At 37.2% G+C, this 19,496-nt stretch overlaps 3 protein-coding genes across 3 annotated transcripts; all 3 read right to left on the bottom strand.

Annotated features, from left to right (window-relative positions):
- Positions 1-5,827: 5,827 nt before the first annotated feature.
- LOC111996285 (3-oxo-Delta(4,5)-steroid 5-beta-reductase) lies at positions 5,828-7,364 on the bottom strand. Its single transcript, XM_024028246.2, has 2 exons — positions 6,648-7,364; positions 5,828-6,462 (listed from the first exon to the last, which is right to left on the bottom strand). The coding sequence occupies exons 1-2, from the start codon at positions 7,321-7,323 to the stop codon at positions 6,005-6,007; spliced, it is 1,134 nt and encodes a 377-aa protein (XP_023884014.1). The 5' UTR covers positions 7,324-7,364; the 3' UTR covers positions 5,828-6,004.
- Positions 7,365-9,283: 1,919 nt separating this feature from the next.
- LOC111996284 (3-oxo-Delta(4,5)-steroid 5-beta-reductase) lies at positions 9,284-13,006 on the bottom strand. The gene is given in 3 exon segments (XM_024028245.2): positions 9,284-9,903; positions 12,003-12,501; positions 12,503-13,006. Coding segments are annotated over 3 exon segments (1,137 nt in total). The 5' UTR covers positions 12,683-13,006; the 3' UTR covers positions 9,284-9,445.
- Positions 13,007-16,954: 3,948 nt separating this feature from the next.
- Positions 16,955-19,496, bottom strand: LOC112015060 (histone-lysine N-methyltransferase, H3 lysine-9 specific SUVH5). Its single transcript, XM_065780434.1, has 4 exons — positions 18,237-19,496; positions 17,821-17,878; positions 17,089-17,168; positions 16,955-16,960 (listed from the first exon to the last, which is right to left on the bottom strand). The coding sequence occupies exons 1-4, from the start codon at positions 19,494-19,496 to the stop codon at positions 16,955-16,957; spliced, it is 1,404 nt and encodes a 467-aa protein (XP_065636506.1).

Below are 19,496 nucleotides of genomic sequence, written 5' to 3'. Positions count from 1 at the left end.
AACCTGTACCTCACCCATGGAATGTAAATAATCTGAAAAGATATTATTATTAATGAAAAAGTTTCTTTTGATCCAGATTTTAAGCCTCTCCTGATTATGTAGCTCCCATTTCGATGGCCATTCTAAGTGAAACTAACTACTCCAAAAAAAAAGATCCTAAATGTTGGACAGAACTAAGGCCTTGCATGGTCCTCGAACTCAAGCCTATGGGGAAACTAACTACTTCAAAAAGGTCCTAAGTGTTAGACAGAACTAAGGCCTTGCATGGTCCTCGGACTCAAGCCTATAGAGAAACTAACTACTTCAAAAAGGTCCTAAGTGTTAGACAAAACTAAGGCCTTGCATGGTCCTCGGACTCAAGCCTATGGGGAAACTAACTACTTCAAAAAGGTCCTAAGTGTTAGACAGAACCAAGGCCTTGCATGGTCCTCGGACTCAAGCCTATGGGGAAACTAACTACTTTAAAAAGATCCTAAGGGTTGGATAGAATCAAGGCCTTGCATGGTCCTCGAACTCAAGCCTATAGGAAAACTAACTACTTCAAAAAGATCCTAAGTGTTGGACAGAACCAAGGTTTTGCATGGTCCTCGGACTCAAGCCTATGGGAAAACTAACTACTTCAAAAAGGTCCTAAGTGTTAGACAAAACCAAGGCCTTGCATGGTCCTCAGACTCAAGCCTATGGGGAAACTAACTACTTCAAAAAGGTCCTAAGTGTTAGATAGAATCAAGGCCTTGCATGGTCCTCGGAGTCAAGCCTATGGGGAAACTAACTACTTCAAAAAGGTCCTAAGTGTTAGACAAAACCAAGGCCTTGCATGGTCCTCGGACTCAAGCCTATGGGAAAACTAACTACTTCAAAAAGATCCTAAGTGTTGGACAGAACTAAGGCCTTGCATGGTCCTCGGACTCAAGCCTATGGGGAAACTAACTACTTCAAAAAGGTCTTAAGTGTTAGACAGAACCAAGGCCTTGAATGGTCCTCAGACTCAAGCCTATAGGGAAACTAACTACTTCAAAAAGATCCTAAGGGTTGGACAGAGCCAAGGCCTTGCATGGTCCTCGAACTCAGGCCTATGGGGAAACTAGCCACTTCAAAAAAGTTCTAAGTGTCAGACATAACCAAGCTTGCATGGGCCTCAGACTCAAGCCTACGGGAAAATAACTACCCCAAAGGGGACCTATATTAGGAAAGACCAAAACCTTACCTAGTTCTTGGGCCATAAAGGGTCTACCCAAGCACACACGCCCTCCCGTTATTATAATTACTGCCGTGATTGGCCGAGATACAATTAAAGTTAAAATTATGCAAGTAAAAAAAAAAGGAGCGGATAACATGCAAACGAATAAACAGCCAGAACAGATAAAAAGGGAAATTAAACTCGCATTGCAATAAGTCCTTAAAAGTTGCATGACAAGAGTCGCATTACATTGTAAAAAAAGAAAAAAAGAAAAAAAAGAAAAAGACAAAGTAAACGGCAAAGGCAAAGTAGACCGGGGCGCCAAGGGACCTATTCCTTCTGCTCAATCTCGCCCCTAGGGGATGGCTGGTTAGCGGCAACCTCAGGGTCCTCTGAGCTTTGGCTTAAAGGGATAGCTTGCAGAGGCATGGCAAGTATGGCTGCCTACTCGGTGGTGGGGACCTGGGCGTCGGAAGAGGGATTCGCAACCTCCTAGGGCACCTCCTCGTTGGGGCCTTCCCTTGATTCAGCAACCGAAACTCCCTCACCCAGAGTAGCCCCAACCTCCTCAACAACCTCCTCAGCCTCGGAGCCATCAGGAGCGGCCTCGCGGATGGCAGGGGGGTAGTATACGTTCTCCGCCTTCCACAGGTCGGACGAGGCCTCCACCCTGGCTTGTTTGAGGGCCTCAACCCAGACCTGGGAACAATAGCGCCGGTACACACCAGGAACCTGAGCTTTGGAGGAGGCTTCTATCTCGGCTACCCCCTCAACATAAACGGCCACCTCGGCATCCTCCTTAGAAGCCAGGGTCTCTTCCCTACCAAAATCTGCCTTGGCCTTAGCCCTCAAGGCCTCGCCTTTGGCCCATTCCGCCGCCTTTTGGGCCCCCTCGGCAGCAGCCACCTTCGCTGTCAGATCCTCAATTAGCTCCTTTGCGATCTTCAGCTGCTCTTCCGCCTCGCTCAAACACCTCGTCTGCTCTTTGGCCTGGTTCTGGGCACTAGCCATACCCGACTTCGTGTTGTCTCGAGCCCTGGTCATCACCTTTAACTCCTCCCTGGCCATGGCGAGGTCAGCCTCAGAGGTCTTGAGAGTCCGGGTGGCCTGTATGTGCTTCTCACACTCCATGTCCAGGGCCCTCCCTTGGTCGTTACCCACCGCCTCCAACCTAAAGGTAGCCTGAACAGCCTGCCAGAATAACGAATGCACAATAAGCCAAACTCAGAAAATGGAAGAAAAGTTGAAGTCAAAAAAATTATAAGTACTGGGGTTCTTACCATTTCCAGGTACCGCTTGAGGCTGAGGAAGACTTGCTTGCTCCTCAAGGAATCCAACTCAGCCATATCCGCAGGGAGCAGCAGGCATCTCTCTAGCGCATCGGCCACATGCACACCTTCGCCCTCCTTAAAATCCCTGAGGGAGGCGTCATCCCTCAGAGGCTCTCTATGGAGCATTGGGGCGGGGAGCCAGGCCTGAGCCTCGGGCTGGGTGATGACCTGCCTACCTTGGCTTTTGGTGCTTATCCTTATCTGCTTAAAGGGCCGCAAAGTATTGTCCTTATCCTGTAAGGACACTGACTTATCCTCCATAAGCCTTTTGCCCTTGTCCTTCTTCTTCTTAGGATTGGTGGGCACAGACCCAGAAGGCAGACTCGTCTGAGGCGGAGGAGAGGGAAGCCTAGACTGAGCGGCGACCGACCTGGTCTAGGCAGGCTGAGTCTTGGAAGGGGGAGGAGGAAGCTTTGGCTGGGACTTCCCCGATTGGCCTTCAATCAGATCTAGCAGACTGGTGTGGGGTTTCCTCTTGTAACCCATCGTAAGCCGATGAGACGTCTCTGACGCTAGGAGGTCCGCTTCGGTCAGACGAGGATTGCCTAAGTCTCCAGGAGGATCCTCGGACTGATTAATTTGATCAGAAATATCAAACTCTTCCTCAACGAGGCCAAAATCAACTACTTCCTCTTCCCTCTCTGGATTTTCCTCTGTGGCCTCGGTGAATCAGTGGGAGGAAGAAGGGTCGGCCAATGTGACAACTTCTGAAGTGAAGGGCTTCTCGGGGAACAGAAACCCGTCCTCGGTTACAGTGATTTTCTGCAGCCGAGGGTCGTTTGCTCTGATCACGTGCTTCGGAGCCGCGAACGATTTTTGAACAAGAGTGTATCCCAAGATTTTTTGGGCGGCCCTAACTTGATGGTTGGCTTCGTTTACAAAAACTGCCGCCCTTAGCACTTTCTGCAAATCCTCCCCGTTGACTAGGTTGAAGTGGTGCTCGAAGGCGTGCGGGTCTGCAGGAAGAAGACACATTCATGTTAGTAACCAAACGAGGCAAATTACACCAACAAAAAAAAAAAAAAAAAAAAAAAAAAAAAAAAAAAAAAAAAAAAAAAAAAGAGAAAAGAGGACTTGAACCCCCTCCTATTCCCACTGCCCCACCTGGTATCCCCTCCGTCATTGGGCAGTGAAGGCCATCGTGCCACTTTCCGGACACGATGAGGAAATCCTCGTTTAGCCCCTTGCTAGACTCGGGGAGGCACTGGATAAGCCATACCCTGTCATCCCTTATCTTCATGTAATACAACTTGCCCTTTAGGAGCTAAAGGTTGTAACACCAGTTTACGTCGTGGTGGGTCAACCTCAGCCCCATCTTCTCGTTCAGGGCGTCCACACAACCCAAAATTCTGAAAACGTTGATTACGCACTAGGTAGGGGCTAGCTGGAAGTGCGTAAGGTAGTCCCTCATCATCGGCCCCATGGGGATTCTTATGCCCCCTTTGAGGAAGGTGATAATGGGAATCGCCACCTCACCCTCCTCCCTCCGAAGGAGCCACTCCCCATCCTCACAATACCTCAAGCCTACGTTACTAGGTACCTTATAGTCGGCGATGAATTTCTCCATCGCCTCCTTAGTGTAGACATACTTCTCAAATCTACCCATCCCAAGTGATGCCTAAAAGAACTAAGAAAGAGCAAATGAAAGAGAAGAAGGAGTAGAGAGGAAGAGAGCTCAGAGAGGGATAGAGCGACTTACAAGAATGAGGAGGAGCTCCTCGGACAGGCTTTTTGTGCTGGAGATGTAAGTGAAAATTTGGTTGGACTCAGGATAGACATGCGAGAACTCTTGATTGCGAATGAAAAAAAAAAAAAAAAGCAGTTTGAATGGGTATTTATACCCCAAATCGAGGAACTGTGCGGGTTTTCTCGCCCATAAATGTGAGGCGAACCCCCACCGTTAGATTGGCATCGCCTCGTTGAACGTGGGGAGCACAGAGCCGCCTGAATTTAATGAAGGACACGTTACGTGCACCGAAGCGTCAGCAACGCGCCTTGTGCAGATGAAAAGACCCCAGCATTGACGGGGGACAAGACTCGACTGGACACGGAGCAGGCCCGAGGATGTCAAAATCCTTCTTCCCGCCCGAGGACTCGGGCAGCAAGATTTTGAGGGGCTATTGTGGGGCCAAAAAGTCAGGCAGCCCCAGCCCACTTCGAACCAGGCCCAAAAGCCCATGCCGAGAATGTATGTAGGGTCCGAGGATAAAAGTAAGAGGTCCAGTGTCCAAGGAGCTGGTCCGAGGACGATTCTGTCCTCGGACATCCGAGACCATAGAAGTACACAAGCACCACACCATCAAGGGGGGTCTTCTTGAATATCCGAGGAGGAAAGAGCAAGAGTCACACGTCAACAATGGGAGCACGGCGGAGGAGCAAGTCTAAGACGAGTTGTCACCTCCACATTAAATGTCCACAACTAACGTCCTGACCGTATTAATGAGGAGGGGATTACAGAACAGTGTTGCCTTGGTTGCCGCAACCCACAGGAAGAATGGGAAGGTGGCTGATGGGGCAGGTACTCAAGTAGTGGCCTGGTTGCTCAACAAATGTGGGGCTAGGATCAATGGGGAAAGGAGTATATAATGTAAGGGATCCCTCTTGGAAAGGGGGGGAGAAAAGAGAAAGGGGAAGAGGGGAGCAATCTGCATTCTCCTAGAAGCAATTATAACCAATCACCAAGGAAGTAATAAGAACTGCAAGATCCCAAGAGAAAGGCCGAGAAGCATCATTGTTCACTTTCACCTGCGAGTTACCACGCATGGTCGTTGCCTCCCTTACTAGGGCCTAATTCTTGACCCCGCTCTCTACAAATTAATTGCAGGGCTAGCTGGGCTTGGGTCCACTCCCTTAACCCATTAGGAGTCCCGAACCTGGTCCCTACACAATCCTAAAATTACAATTAAACAAAACCTATGATCTCCCCAAGCAATTAAATGTTCAGAACCTAAAATTGGGTACCTTAATTTCATATAATAGGCTTCTATTTGATATGAAAACGTGCTCAGATGGTCAAAACTACAAATTTAATGTAATAAATCTCATAAATATAGACTTTTTTTTCTTCGAGAACACCTTAACGTGGCTATAATTTGACAAAATTTAGAGTATAACTATAACCAGTTTTGATTTAGAGCATTTTGGCATATTTTTTGTTCAAGTGTAAAATAGAAAATGTAAACAAGCGCAGTATAAAAAGATATTTTCAACTAAACCAATATCGTATAAAGAGAAGTCAGAAGCTCATATAAGCAAAATTCTATAAAGTATACATACTTTTCTAATATAATGAAGAACTAATAATGAAGAAAGTTCATTTACCAAAAAAATAAATATATATAATGAAGAACGTTCTTCACCTCTGGATAATACAACAATAGTAGAATCTTACACCAAGTGAAACTTCAATCTAAGAAATTATTTTATTACATTCTTTTTTCTTTTTTTTTTTGATAAAGATTTTATTACATTCTTTGCAATCATGATTTCGTAACTAGGGTATTATTTTCATGTCTCTTAATCGCCCCACCCACAGGCCAATACTCTTCAATGTATTGGCATACCCAAAAAACCCAAACTCACGACTCTTGTTCATGCAACAAACATGTGGAAAATCAAAATGCAAAGCTGCATCGATTGCCTCTGGACAAACAATTTCCTCCATGTTGGTCTTATAGAGCCCATACTTTTCAACGATCTCATCCCACACCCTTCCCTTCTTCTTCATCATCCCAACCCAATCAAACTTTTCATTCTCATCAAATGGCACAAACTCAACATCAAAGACCTCACAACACACCTTCCATAAGCTCTTCCACGTATAAACATCACCATTGGTGCAATTAAAGGCTTGGTTCTTGGCTCTTTCCGTTACCGCAGCCCAAATTTGTTGCTCCGCTAACACACGTGCATCAGACATGTCGCAGAAATTCTCCCATGTGTATTTTGTACCTGTTAGAATTATTGTTAAGTGGTTAAACTCATCATTTCCTAATATCACAAATTTATCATGATATTAAAGCTAAAAGTTATGAGTTTGATCTCTATTTATACTCTTCATCTCATTTAAATTGTTAAAAATCTCATGAGCTGTGCTCTATTTATTAAGGGAGAGTATTAGAATTATAATTAAATACCTGGATACCGAAAGGGCAAGCCTTGGTATTTACAGATAGTAGCATACACGCATAGAGTCAGCAATGCATTGTAGAAGCTCCTTGAGGATGCACCAACTATTCTAGAAGAACGGTGCACAGAATATGAGAATGATGGTGAGTATGAAGCCAAAAGGTCTTCTAAGGCATAATAGAAGTTAGGGTAGGGTAGTCGAGGCATGTCCTCATGAAATGGAGGTTCATGATGCACAAGTTGGGTTCCAAGAACTGGATCAAAGATTGGACCCATGTAATGCTTGGTTCCGGTTTGCAATGTTATATGACATAGCCGTGAAGATGTGGCTGATTTGAGAGCTTTGATAACATTTTCAAGCATGGTAGAGTTGGCAACTATGTTAGATTCTTCGTTTTCACGGACTTGGATTGCTACCCAAAAGACATGGGTGATTTCATGGGCTATTGGGGCTAGATGTTTGAGTGTGTCATCAAAGTCTAAGGCGTCAAAAGTTATGTAATGGTCAGGGGTGGAGGAAGGGAACCATGTCGGCTTCGGGCGGCGAGCTGAGCCGTAGACTTTCCAGGGACCACCAAGGGCTGTTGGACTCTTTAAAGCTTCAGCCAAGCTCAACCCTACCATGCCTGTCACTCCCACAACCAGTGCTACTGGTGTGTTAGTGTTAGGGACCTCTTGCTCCATGAGAGAGAAAGAGAGAGAGTTTGATCTATTGGATTGGGGATAAGATAAGAGTAGTGGAAGGCATTGTTGTTATAATGTGTTTGCCAAAATTCAAAGACAAATTATACTACACCTAACACACTATTTTATACAATGTGAGACAATTACTTTTTTTAAAAAAAAAATTATTATAGAAACAAACACACACAAGTTTAATATAACTTTAAGTATACAAACATACATTAAAAACCTTTTAGACAAAAATAGAGTGCAATAATTATTATCTATATTTTATTTTTTACGTTCGAATTTGGTCGGGTAAGGTGTTGGGGGTCTAATATTTATACGTCTGCCTCCAACCCTGAATATGGTCTATAAATGATATGAAAGGTGAAGGTTATATATGGAATGCAAATAATAAAATAATTGAGGCCATATCAGAGTAGTCTATAAATTTCAAATCAACATCGTTATCCATTAGGTTCGTAACATGATCATAAATTTAAATAAAGATTGAAAGGAAGATAAGATTGAGAAAAGTAAAATTGAAAGAAAGATATGATCGAGAAAAGTAAAAGGGGCAGGTCAGATCAAGAACCAGTCCAATATTAGAAATAAAGAAAAGCACAAAGATTAGGAAGACGAAAAAGGAAGGAAAGACTTATAGACAGTCATAGAGAGAGAGAGAGAGAGAGAGAGAGAGGGAGCTGAATTGAGGAAGAGGATTCAGCAGATCCTAGTAACCGGAAGCTTCTGAAAAAATGGTGTAGTATTGTATTCCTTTATCTTTGGCTGTGATGTCATGTGAGATAGAATGTAATGATTTCGTTCTAATTGTGTAAATATTGTCTACTTTGAGGTTCATGCCCTTCATGGTTTTGTTCTTTTTGACTGTGATGTCATGTGAGATAAAATGAGCAATCGGATGAGGGGGTTAACTGGGCTTATTTTAATTTTTGGTTTTTTATTTTATTAAAATTGTTTAATTAAGAAATAAATAATAAAATTAAATTATTAAATTATGGTCAAAATAATGTCGTTTTGAGCAGGCTAATGGCAAATATGAGTGGTGAGTTAATAGAGGATTGAATTGAAGAAGTTTGAAATTTAGAGAACTAAAATGATAGAATGCAAACAAAGAAGACTGAAATGAAAAGTGATAAAATTTAGAATGTGATTTTTTGCATTTTGGCCTTAAAAATATGAAAAATTTCACATTAATTTTGAATATTTGTATAAAATAGAAAAGGTAAACAAGTATATATAAAAATATATTTTCAACTGAACCAATATCGTAAAAAGTGCAGCTCATATAAGCAAAAAATTTTATACAGCATACATATTTTTCTAATATAATGAAGATCTAATAATGAAGAAGTTCATTTATCCCCTCAAAAAAAAAAAAGTTCATTTACCAAAAGAAAAAAAGAAAAAAAAAATATAATATATATATAGTCAAAACTTAGAGAAAATCTAATTATATTTTAATTGGATTCTCAATTTTGCGCCATATGTCTCATTTAATTTTTAATTTTGTGCCAAGTGAATTATTATGTGTTAAAATCGAAGAGTCCAAATCTAATTAAATTATAAATTGAATTTCAATTAGAATCCAATTTTCTGCCACGTGTCCATATAGGTTTTTAATTTTTGTAACAAATGAATTATTGTGTGTAAAAACCTAAGAGTCTAAAACTAATTAAATCCTAAATCATATATATATATATATATATAATGAGAAACTATGTATTACATATATTAAAAATGTATGGTTTAAAAAAAGTGTAAGTTAATACTATGTATAATTTGAACAGTATAATTATGATTGTATTTAATTGTACTCGTGCACATGCATGAAGCTACACACTAATATAAATAATGAAGAAAGTTCTTCAACAACACTAGAAGCAACAAAATATCCTGATTTGGTAGTGACTATATGAAAAAAAAAAAAAAAAAAAAAAAAAAGAAGAAGAAGAAGAAGAAGAAGCTAATAACTATATTTATTTCATTTCACCTCTGGATCATACACCAATAGTAGAATCTTACACCAAAGTGAAACATCAATCTCAGCAATTATTTTATTTACATTCTTTGCTACATTCCTCAAGCAATACACATCAAAGGAATCATGATTTTGTAACTAGGGTATTATTTTCATGTCTCTTAATCGCCCTACCCACATGCCAATACTCTTCAATGTATTGGCATACCCAAAAAAACCAAACTCGCGACTCTTGTTCATGCTACAAACATGTGGAAAACTAAAATGCAGAACTGCATCGAGTGCCTCTGGACAAATAATTTCCTCCATGTTGGTCTTGTAGAGCCCATACTTTTCAACGATCTCATCCCACACCCTTCCCTTCTTCTTCATCATCCCAACCCAATCAAACTTTTCATTCTCATCAAATGGCACAAACTCTACATCAAAGATCTCACAACACACCTTCCAGAAGCACTTCCACGTAAAAACATCACCATTGGTGCAATTAAAGGCTTGGTTCTTAGCTCTATCTGTTACCGCAGCCCAAATTTGTTGCTCTGCTAACACACGTGCATCTGACATGTCGCAGAAATTCTCCCACGCGTATTTTGTACCTATTAGAATTATAGTTAAGTTATTAAACTCGCCATCTCCTAATACCACAAATTTATCACACTATTAAAGCAAAAAGTCATGATTTTGATTTTTGTTTATACTCTACATCTCATTTAAGTTGTTAAAAATGTCATGTGTTAGGCTCCATTTATTAAGGGGAGTATTAGAAAGTTATGAATATTATTTCGGAATCCATTTCGAATTTTCCATTGGAACGAAATATTTCAATACTAGCCCATTTTAGTGTACCGCTTGTAGGTTACTGGTATTTTATTTTATTTTATTTATATACATATATTTCTTTATATACTATTGATCAAAACTCATATAATTTATTAAAAAACTTAAAATTATAAGTCTATAAATTACAATTAACATATCAATCTTAAGCCTAAATATATACCCAATAATTATAATAATAACAAGAAACACTTTTTTAGAATATAAAAACATAAATATGAATTTTTTTTTAGGGATAAATATGAACTTTTTTTATAAAATATAAATATGTACTTAGATAAAGAAAAACTATAACCAAATATAAAATATAAATATGTACTTATATATATATATATATATATGTTGAGTTTAAGTTACATCTCAATATTTTTTAATTAGATTTGAATTTTGATAAATCCATCATTAGATTACATTATTTTCGTATATTCTCAATACTTACAAAATTTAAAGATGATTAAAGATCAATAATTATGTCATTAATCAATTATTTAAATTCAAGTTTTTGTAGTTTAAAATAAAGAATAAAAAATGAATTTATAAATCGAATGGTAAATTACATTTGATTGGCATGAAAATTGGCATGTATGTTAAGAATAAATAGAACATGTAATTTAATAGTTAAATTTTCACAATATGAATTCAATAACAAGTTATTGGGTGATATAAAACTACTTAGAGCTCGAGTTACACTAGGTATAACTTGAATCTATATATATATATATATATAACATTGGAGAGGGGTAAGACTCAATAAATAAGTTTGAAACTATCAAGGGCCTTTTGTTATAGTAGTTTAAGTAACACTTTTCAGTTTTTAAACAATATTACACATTTTTTCACACATTTTTTCACCCACACGTATTTCTAAAAAATATAAACAACGTTACCCAACAGCCCCAAGCTCTCTTTTCAGTCTTTTGAATATTGTCATTTCTAATGCTTTGTCATGTGGGTGGGCTCAGATAACTAGAAGACAAAACATAACGCAAAGAAAAACTTAAGCTGAAGGTAAAGACCGGAAAAATTTATTAGATACTCCTAGAATACCCAAAAATAAGCCGCAAAGACTAAGAGTATGTTTGGTTGGAGGTGAAATAAAGTGGATTGAAAATAAAATAGAGAAAATAAGTTGGTAAGGAGGGAGGGAAAGAAAATTTTTTGGTGAGGCCAAACATTTTCTACACCAAGCCCACACAATACCCGTCTCAAGTTTTTGTAATTTAAAATTATACATAAAATATAAGCTTATAGATCATATAGTAAATAATATTTACATAAAATTTAACATATGTATTAAAAGTGTAAAGAACGTACAATTTAACGGTTAGATTTTCAAAATATGTAGTAATATTTATTTTATTGAATAAGGTTTTAGTTTTAGTCTACAACCTAATTTTGTAGCTAAACTTTGTCTATATATATTATATATAATAACAAAGAAAAATTATATAAATTTACATTTATTATGTGTTAATTTTATATTATTTGATGAGTAGATAAATTATTTCTTACGTATTATGTAATAATAGTATAAGAATAAATTTATATAAACTAAATTTCTATTCTCCCAATTTATTTAAAAAAAAAAATTCCACCATCCTACTTTTCTACTCCTCCAACCAAACACATATGAGAGAAAACTAAATCATTTCTATCATTCCACTTTTCCATCATCCCACCAATTTTCTATCCTCTCAAATTTTCACTCCTCCAACCAAACAAATCCTAAAGTTAAAAACCAAAAACAACAGAAGACGCAGAGACTAGAGAGTCTGAGACGAAGCACAGATGGAGAAGAAGAAGAAGAAGAAGCCCGAACTGAATGAATTTAATAACATTTAGAATTGTAATTAAGTACCTGGATATCGAAAGGGCAAACCTTGGTATCTACAGATAGTAGCATACACGCATAGAGTCAGCAATGCATTGTAGAAGCTCCTTGAGGATGCACCAACTATTATAGAAGAACGGTGCACAGAATATGAGAGTGATGGTGAGTATGAAGCCAAAAGGTCTTCTAAGGCATAATAGAAGTTAGGGTAGGGTAGTCGAGGCATGTCCTCATGAAATGGAGGTTCATGATGCACAAGTTGGGTTCCAAGAACTGGATCAAAGATCGGACCCATGTAATGTTTGGTTCCGGTTTGCAATGTTATATGACATAGCCGTGAAGGTGTGGCTGATTTGAGAGCTTTAATAACATTTTCAAGCATGGTAGAGTTGGCAGCTACGTTAGATTCTTCATTTTCACGTACTTGGATTGCTACCCAAAAGACATGGGTAATTTCATGGGCTATTGGGGCTAGATGTTTGAGTGTGTCATCAAAGTTTAAGGCGTCAAAAGTTATATATGTAATGGTCAGGGGTGGAGGAAGGGAACCATGTCGGCTTGGGTCGGCGAGCTGAGCCGTAGACTTTCCATGGACCACCAAGGGCGGTTGGACTCTTTAAAGCTTCAGCCAAGCTCAGCCCTACCATGCCTGTCACTCCCACAACCAGTGCTACTGGTGTGTTAGTGTTAGGGACCTCTTGCTCCATGAGAGAGAGAGAGAGAGTTTGATCTATTGGATTGGGTATAAGATATGAGTGGTGGAAGGCGTTGTTGTTGTTGTTATATGGTGTTTGTTTGGCGTCAAAAATCAAAGAGAAATTTCATATGGTTGCTATCTGAATTGGCTTTAGTAATCAGAGAGATTTTTATAACCTTTTTTTTTTTTGAGAAAGGATATTTTTATAACCTGATCTAAAAATGATAGAAAATTGAAATGAGCCTAGTAAGTGAATGATGTACAAAGACGGAGTTATATACCAGTCAGTCCGGTCCAGTAAAAAGCCGTAAAACCGGTCAAAAACTGAAAAAACCGGTCAAAAATTAGGATTGAACTGGGAATTAAAAAAAGAGAGTTCAGTGATAGGTTTGGTTTTTAAAACCATGGGAGTTAAAACTAAAAAATTACTTTATAAAAAAAAAAAGTGTCATATAGGTCCATGCATCTACACGGCAGCATTGGATTAAATAATAGTATAGGTATAGGTTCAAAACTATGGTCATGTATGGCCATCTACAAAACGTTGATTAGCCTATATTACAAAAAAAGAAAAAAGAAAAAAAAAAGAAGTATAATAATAATGAGAGCCACGTTAATAGCCTGCTGCCTAGTAACTGTGGAAAGCAATAGATAAAAACTAATCAAGTAAAAAAAAAAAAACTGAAAAGTGAAAAAGCGGGGACGTCACAAACCAAAAAGAGGGGAGTTTAAAAAGCAACAGAACAAATAAAAGAGAAAAAAAAGCTGAAAAGTGGGTTACGGCTCAACATGAAATTAGGAGTTGTGGAGGAAAAATTGACGAAGATTGCTCCATAATTTGATCAGTTGAGAGAAAAATAAGGGAACAGCTTTTTTGGAGTCTCAATAAATAATGGGAGGCACGCACGAAAAAAAAAATAAGAAAAAAAAAGAAAAGGAAAAAGGGGAGATGCACAAAAAGAGAGAGAGCAAGTCTACACACGGCAAAGACAAAAAGAGAATAAAAACAGAGGTATAGACAAAGAGAGCAACATCTAGCAGAGTACGCAGCGTAGGTTTATATATGAAATTTCATCGGTCTTATTTCTTCTCTACCAAAATCTTTCTTTCTTCCTCTTCCTTAAATCTGAATTTTTGTTTGAGAAAACAAATAGGGTTGAGTTTCATGAGGAGTTACTAACTCCGTATATGAAGTTTTATACAAAAGTCTCTGATTCTTAAATCTTATTTGAAAATTAACAAATAAAAATTCTCTCAAATTGTGGTGCAATGTTCCTTTTAATTAGAGTCCTTCACTCTACCTCATCAATGGAGTCCTTTACTCTACCCCATTATTGGAGTCCTTGACTCTATTTCATCAATAGAATCATTAACTCTGCCTCATTATTGGAGTCTTTAATTCTGCCACATTATTGGAGTCCTTAACTCTATCCTATCAATGGAGCTCTTGACTCTACCCCATCAATAGAGTCTTTAACTTTACCATTTTAATGGAGTCCTCGACTTTACCATATTAATGGAGTCCTTGACTCCCTTGAATAAAATGAGAATTCTAATTCCTTCAAATTCCAATATGACTAATTCTTTGGAATTCGTAATCTCTTAATCATGATTGAAATTAATAATTCTCAAAATAAAATGACCATAAAAATTGATTTAAGGAAATTTTCTAATTCCCAATGTTCATAAAATAAAAAAAATAAAAAAATAAAAAAAAAATTTCTTAAAAGGAGTTTTCTTTCTCTTAATTAAATTTGGAAACCTCAATCAAAATATCATTAAAATTCCTACAAAGGAGCAAATGAATGAAAGGGAAAATTGCTTGGAACTTTAACTTCTCAAAAAGAGAATCATTGATTTAATTTCCATAAAAAACATGGTCTTTGACTTATCCTTGAGATTAAAACCAATTATCTCACCCAAAAGCAAAATTAAGTCGATGCTTGATTAAATACAAAGTATTTGACTTAAATATCCATCATTTAAATTAGGCAAAATCAATTTGAGGGTTTTGAATCTTTTTTTTTTTTTGGAGAATCCTAAGGATTTTGAATCTAAAATCTCAAATTAAGAACTACGAAGTGGCTTGATCCCCGCCAAGGGTACGTAGGCAACCTAAACAAATTATTAGGTGCAGCCACAAATAAATAAAAACACATATCTCCTTAAACATAAAAATAAATAACTCATGTACAAAAACGACATGGTTGGAATCAAAAGGTCTTCCCTTGAAACAAGGGATTGTAATTAAGAGATACATTATCTTGAATTGGGTACTACTCACATCAATAAAACTCATACGCCAAAAGACTTATGAGTGAAATTATGTTTGACTAATTTGACAATGTTTGTTAAACATAATTTGACGACGTTTATTATACATAAGTTGACAATTATTGTTAAACATTGGTTAACAATTTTCGTCAACAATGGATAAAAGTGATAGTAAATGAAATGAGCTTAGAATGTAATGACGTACAAAGATGGATTTATACACCATGAGAGCACACAAAACTTACTCGACCTATGTGAATGTGACTTGTGAGATCAACCGAAAATAATAAACCACATAAGTTAGCAAGTTGTGAAATTGATCTTGCATAACCAACCAGCAAGTTGGTTTGGCTTGGAGATTTGAAACGAGTGGAAAGAGTTGCTATATATTGACCGGCATTGGTGGGACCTCTCACTGCTAAGTAAGAGCAATGTTTGGTAGACCCTTATATCATTTTCATAGACTTTAGTTTTATCTCTAAATTTGAACGTGTAATTTTAGAAATAATATATGATTACATTCCAATATTCATGTAAGAATAGGATGCGCTGTAATATTCACTATTAGCTGACTATAAGTAATCGACATTTACCTAAACTTTTACTAAAATTTATCTAAAATAGAAAGTCATTATTCTATGTAAAATTAATATAAAACCCTCGTTATAGAGTATTTTTTTATTAGTATGTTTTTATATGATCTATTGAACAAAAAAGAGTGCCAAAATGCTCTAAATCACTAAAACAAAAGTACCCAATTTTAGGTTCTGAACATTTAATTGTGTGGGGGAGATCAGAGGTTTTTGATTAATTGATATTTCAGGGTTGTAATTAAAAGGTGATTTGATTTTCTGTTAAATTAGGTTTTTATTTTTTATTTTATATATATATATATACATATAATATTCAAACTTTTTGGGAACTACCTGCCCCCAACTAGACCTCAATTTGGATTAGTCGGGTTCCAGTTCGATCCAATTGCATTCAATTAATATTGAGTTTGGGCCATAAACTTCTTGGACCATAACGTGTTATTATTCCTATATGAACCTTATTTCACTGCAACAAATATGACTTTTTTCAAGGGTCAAAACCCTTCAAAAAAATATTAAAAAACCTTAAAAGAAAGTATTTTAAGAGTCCACTTGACCCTTGATAACTTTTGAAACGTATACAGTACAAAATGAAATTTTAAAGGTATTTGTGACTCTCAAAACAAGTGCTTTAATCTTATTTTAAGGGTCAAGAGACCCTTAAATAACCTTTTACCAAGGTTTAAAAGATTTATATTTACAACAACCTTTTACCAAGGTTTAAAAGATTTATATTTACAACCCTTGATAAATAAAGTTATTTAAGAGGGTCTCTTGACCCTCAAAATAAGATTTTATTTTATTTATATAAAAAAAACCACAATCATGCACAATATATATATATATATATATACACACACATATATTCACACGCAAAAAATTCACAATTGTTGAGATGATATGTTATGATATTGATGTATAGCAAAAGTGGTATATTGCTACAATTACACTTTCTTTGATCTCTAAAATCAAATCTACAAATTAATAGATTAGAGTTCGCATACAAACTGCTAATATGTCAATTATTATTTAAGAAAAAAGATATCAACAACCACACTTTGTACAAAGACCAAATATGTCCAAGAGTTAAAAGTTTTGATACATTTTATTCTTCATCATCATCTCCAAATCAAGAAGTTATCAGATAGTACAATTGAACATTTCAGCCATTATGGGTGCCCTCAAGTTTATGAAAAAGAGAAAATGATACCAAAATTTTGTTAATTTCCTAACAAATATATCTACACACCTTTACACAATATCAAATTCACGATACCCACAAGTTCAAAAAGAACAAAAAAGGCACAACAAAATTCATATATCTAAATAAAACATGTTGATTAAAGAAACGTCATTCACCAAAAAGAAGAAAACTTGGAAGGGAAGAACACCAATACTCCATGGAAAAGGATATTTCAATCCTACACCCAACATAAACCCCAAAAGAAAAGAATTTTAACATGAAAAGAGAAACAGGTATTTATGGATGTAGTGTAAGACACACACACAGACAAAAACATTGTATATCACAAGAATAGGGATGACTCACCTGCCCAGAATGAAAGAAATAATTCACCCCGGCCAATTTTGTTGGTGTTACTGATAGAAGTTGTAGCAGGTCCAAGCAAGCTGCAAAAGAAGAAATATAGTCAACTGCCGAAAGAGTGATAGCTGTACAAGGCATGACATAGTGGATAGAATGGGATGGTGCACGGATAAGAAATTAAAAATACTATATTGTATCTCATCTTGATTTCTTGCCCCTTTATCAAAGCACATGAGCGTTCTAGATTCATGGAATCTCCAAACAAGTATTAGATTAAAAGCCATATCAGAAAATCGGATCATGATATGGAAGATATTTTTATCGTAGATGAAAGTTCCATTAATGTATAGTCAGCTGTTCAATATCTTCTTGTAAATTTGAATTTGGAGTAAAATGTCTAATAGACAATATGGTTTTAATGGCAGAGAATCACTTATAAGGATTGTTTTAAAAACTGGACTGGACCAGCCGAGCCGGTTCTACCATCAACCAGCATCTATACTGGTCCAGTCATACACTTTCTCTCAAAACCGGGAAAAAATCAGCACTTGCTGGAAGCCACCACCGAGCTACCAGATCGGCATGATTTCCCTCCATCAAAGAACTTTTGCTATCAAAAATTACAAAACTCAGCACATGACACCACTTCGTCTTCCTCCAATTCACGCTGTGGATGAACCATTGAACCCAACCAAAACAAATAAACCCCCCTAGTTTCATCCCCTTACCACTAACCTCCACTATCAGTAATCTCCCTCTCAATTTCCACAACCCAAAGCTGGGACCCATGAACCTAACATTCCCATAATCCCATGGCAACACCCAATCACAAACCCAGCAAACCTATAACCAAAAGCTTCAAAACCCAGTGTAAAATAGTAAATGTAAACAAGCGCAGTATAAAAAGATATTTTCAACTAAACCAATATCTTATAAAGAGAAGCTCGTATAAGCAAAATTCTATATAATATACGTACTTTTCTAAAATAATGAAGAACTAATAATGAAGAAAGTTCATTTACCAAAAAAAAAAAAAANGATATTTCCCCTCCATTTCTCATGGCACAAAAACATTTATTCGAATCCAAGCATCCATCTGTGCAATCACAACCAATTGGTGTGAAAATTTTGTAGAACTTTGGATAAGTTACATTGGCTATGTAATGGAAAAATGGAGGTCTCTCATCATCTTTTGCATTCACTACACGAATGGGAATCTTCTCTTTTCCTTGTGAAATATCATTCACACAAATATCTGCATTCACTACAAGAGTGGGAATCTTCTTGTTTCCTTGTGAAATATAATTCACACGAGAAATATTCTTCTGAGCTTTAGACTTTCTCAATTTGTTCACTCCTCCCAAAGTAAGCACTGGTTGTCCAGGAATCCTTTCCATGGGAAACTTGTAGACAAGCCTGTCAAATTTCTCTTCCCTTTTTTGCCAACAACCCTTCACGAGGTACAAGCCATAGTAGATGTATAAAGATTCTGAAGACTTGAACCCCCAGATTACCCTTACAGGTTTTCCAGCTTCTAAACTATTCTTCAAAGCAAGATTTCCACATGTAAGTTTCTGATCTTTTGGTTCCACTTGTCCAACCCATGGATTTCCACCTTGACCTGTATAAGTGAAGGAATCAGTGGATTTCATGTCATTGTCATAACGACCGGAAACAAGAATGCTTGTGGCATATAATTTTCCATCCAAATTCTTCAAGTAATCGATACCACTTTGAAACTGATGATGAAGGCCAATGACATTCATTTCAGCTGCAGAATAAAACAAGTCACCAACTTCAACTCCGGGAACAGGTCCTATTTTTTTGCTCCTGTTAACCCATTTGCCTTCCTTCTCAAGACTCTTTGCTAATTTTATCCCGGTTGCACTGTTTTTCTTTCCTTCCTTCGCTATCTGTTCTCTCTGTTTCTTAGAGAATAAGTTTCTAAACAGCTTCTTAGTCTCCACCACTTGTTCGCGACTTTTGTTGGCTTTGGAATCCTCAGAGAAACCACTCTGTTCAAGACTCCAAACATCCTTTTGTTCCTTATTCCGGTCGATTCTGACTTTTTTAGCATGTCGACCATAATTATCATCAGATATTAATTGTTTGCATTCTTCACTAGACTTCCCATTGAAAACACCAATTTTAGAAGAAGTAGGAACTGGCTTTCCACAACCTGGGCTAAAATCACACGTAGTAGGCATGTCTCTCAAAATTCTTGGTGGATACTTTCCTGGGAAACTGTGGGACGACTGAGGAAAATTAATCTTCTTTTTTGAGTGGGCAGCAATTCCATGTGTCTTTACAGTCGACGCTGTTGACACTCTTGACAGCTTTTGAATAGCATCAATTTTACGCTTCGAGTTGGAGGGAAGTCCAAACTCTCGTTGTTTTGTAGCCGTAGCCAT

This window comes from Quercus suber, unplaced genomic scaffold (assembly GCF_002906115.3).
Source record: "Quercus suber isolate HL8 unplaced genomic scaffold, Cork oak 2.0 scaffold_235, whole genome shotgun sequence".
In the NCBI taxonomy this organism is placed as follows: domain Eukaryota; kingdom Viridiplantae; phylum Streptophyta; class Magnoliopsida; order Fagales; family Fagaceae; genus Quercus; species Quercus suber.
The sequence above is the reverse complement of the archived record's forward strand: the minus strand, read 5'-3'. Positions and strand labels throughout refer to the sequence as shown.

What these genes read in the sequence shown, in the direction of transcription:
- LOC112015060 (XM_065780434.1), bottom strand. Translation starts at nt 19,496, where the DNA reads ATGGCTACGGCTACAAAACAACGAGAGTTTGGACTTCCCTCCAACTCG. An exon ending in TTTTCCATTACATAGCCAAT is followed by an intron (nt 17,879 to 18,236) that starts GTAACTTATCCA and finishes TGGGAATGTTAG; the next exon opens with GTTCATGGGTCCCAGCTTTG. An exon ending in GGAGATTACTGATAGTGGAG is followed by an intron (nt 17,169 to 17,820) that starts GTTAGTGGTAAG and finishes CTTCTTTTGCAG; the next exon opens with CTTGCTTGGACCTGCTACAA.
- LOC111996285 (XM_024028246.2), bottom strand. Translation starts at nt 7,323, where the DNA reads ATGGAGCAAGAGGTCCCTAACACTAACACACCAGTAGCACTGGTTGTG. An exon ending in CTTGCCCTTTCGGTATCCAG is followed by an intron (nt 6,463 to 6,647) that starts GTATTTAATTAT and finishes TAATTCTAACAG; the next exon opens with GTACAAAATACACATGGGAG.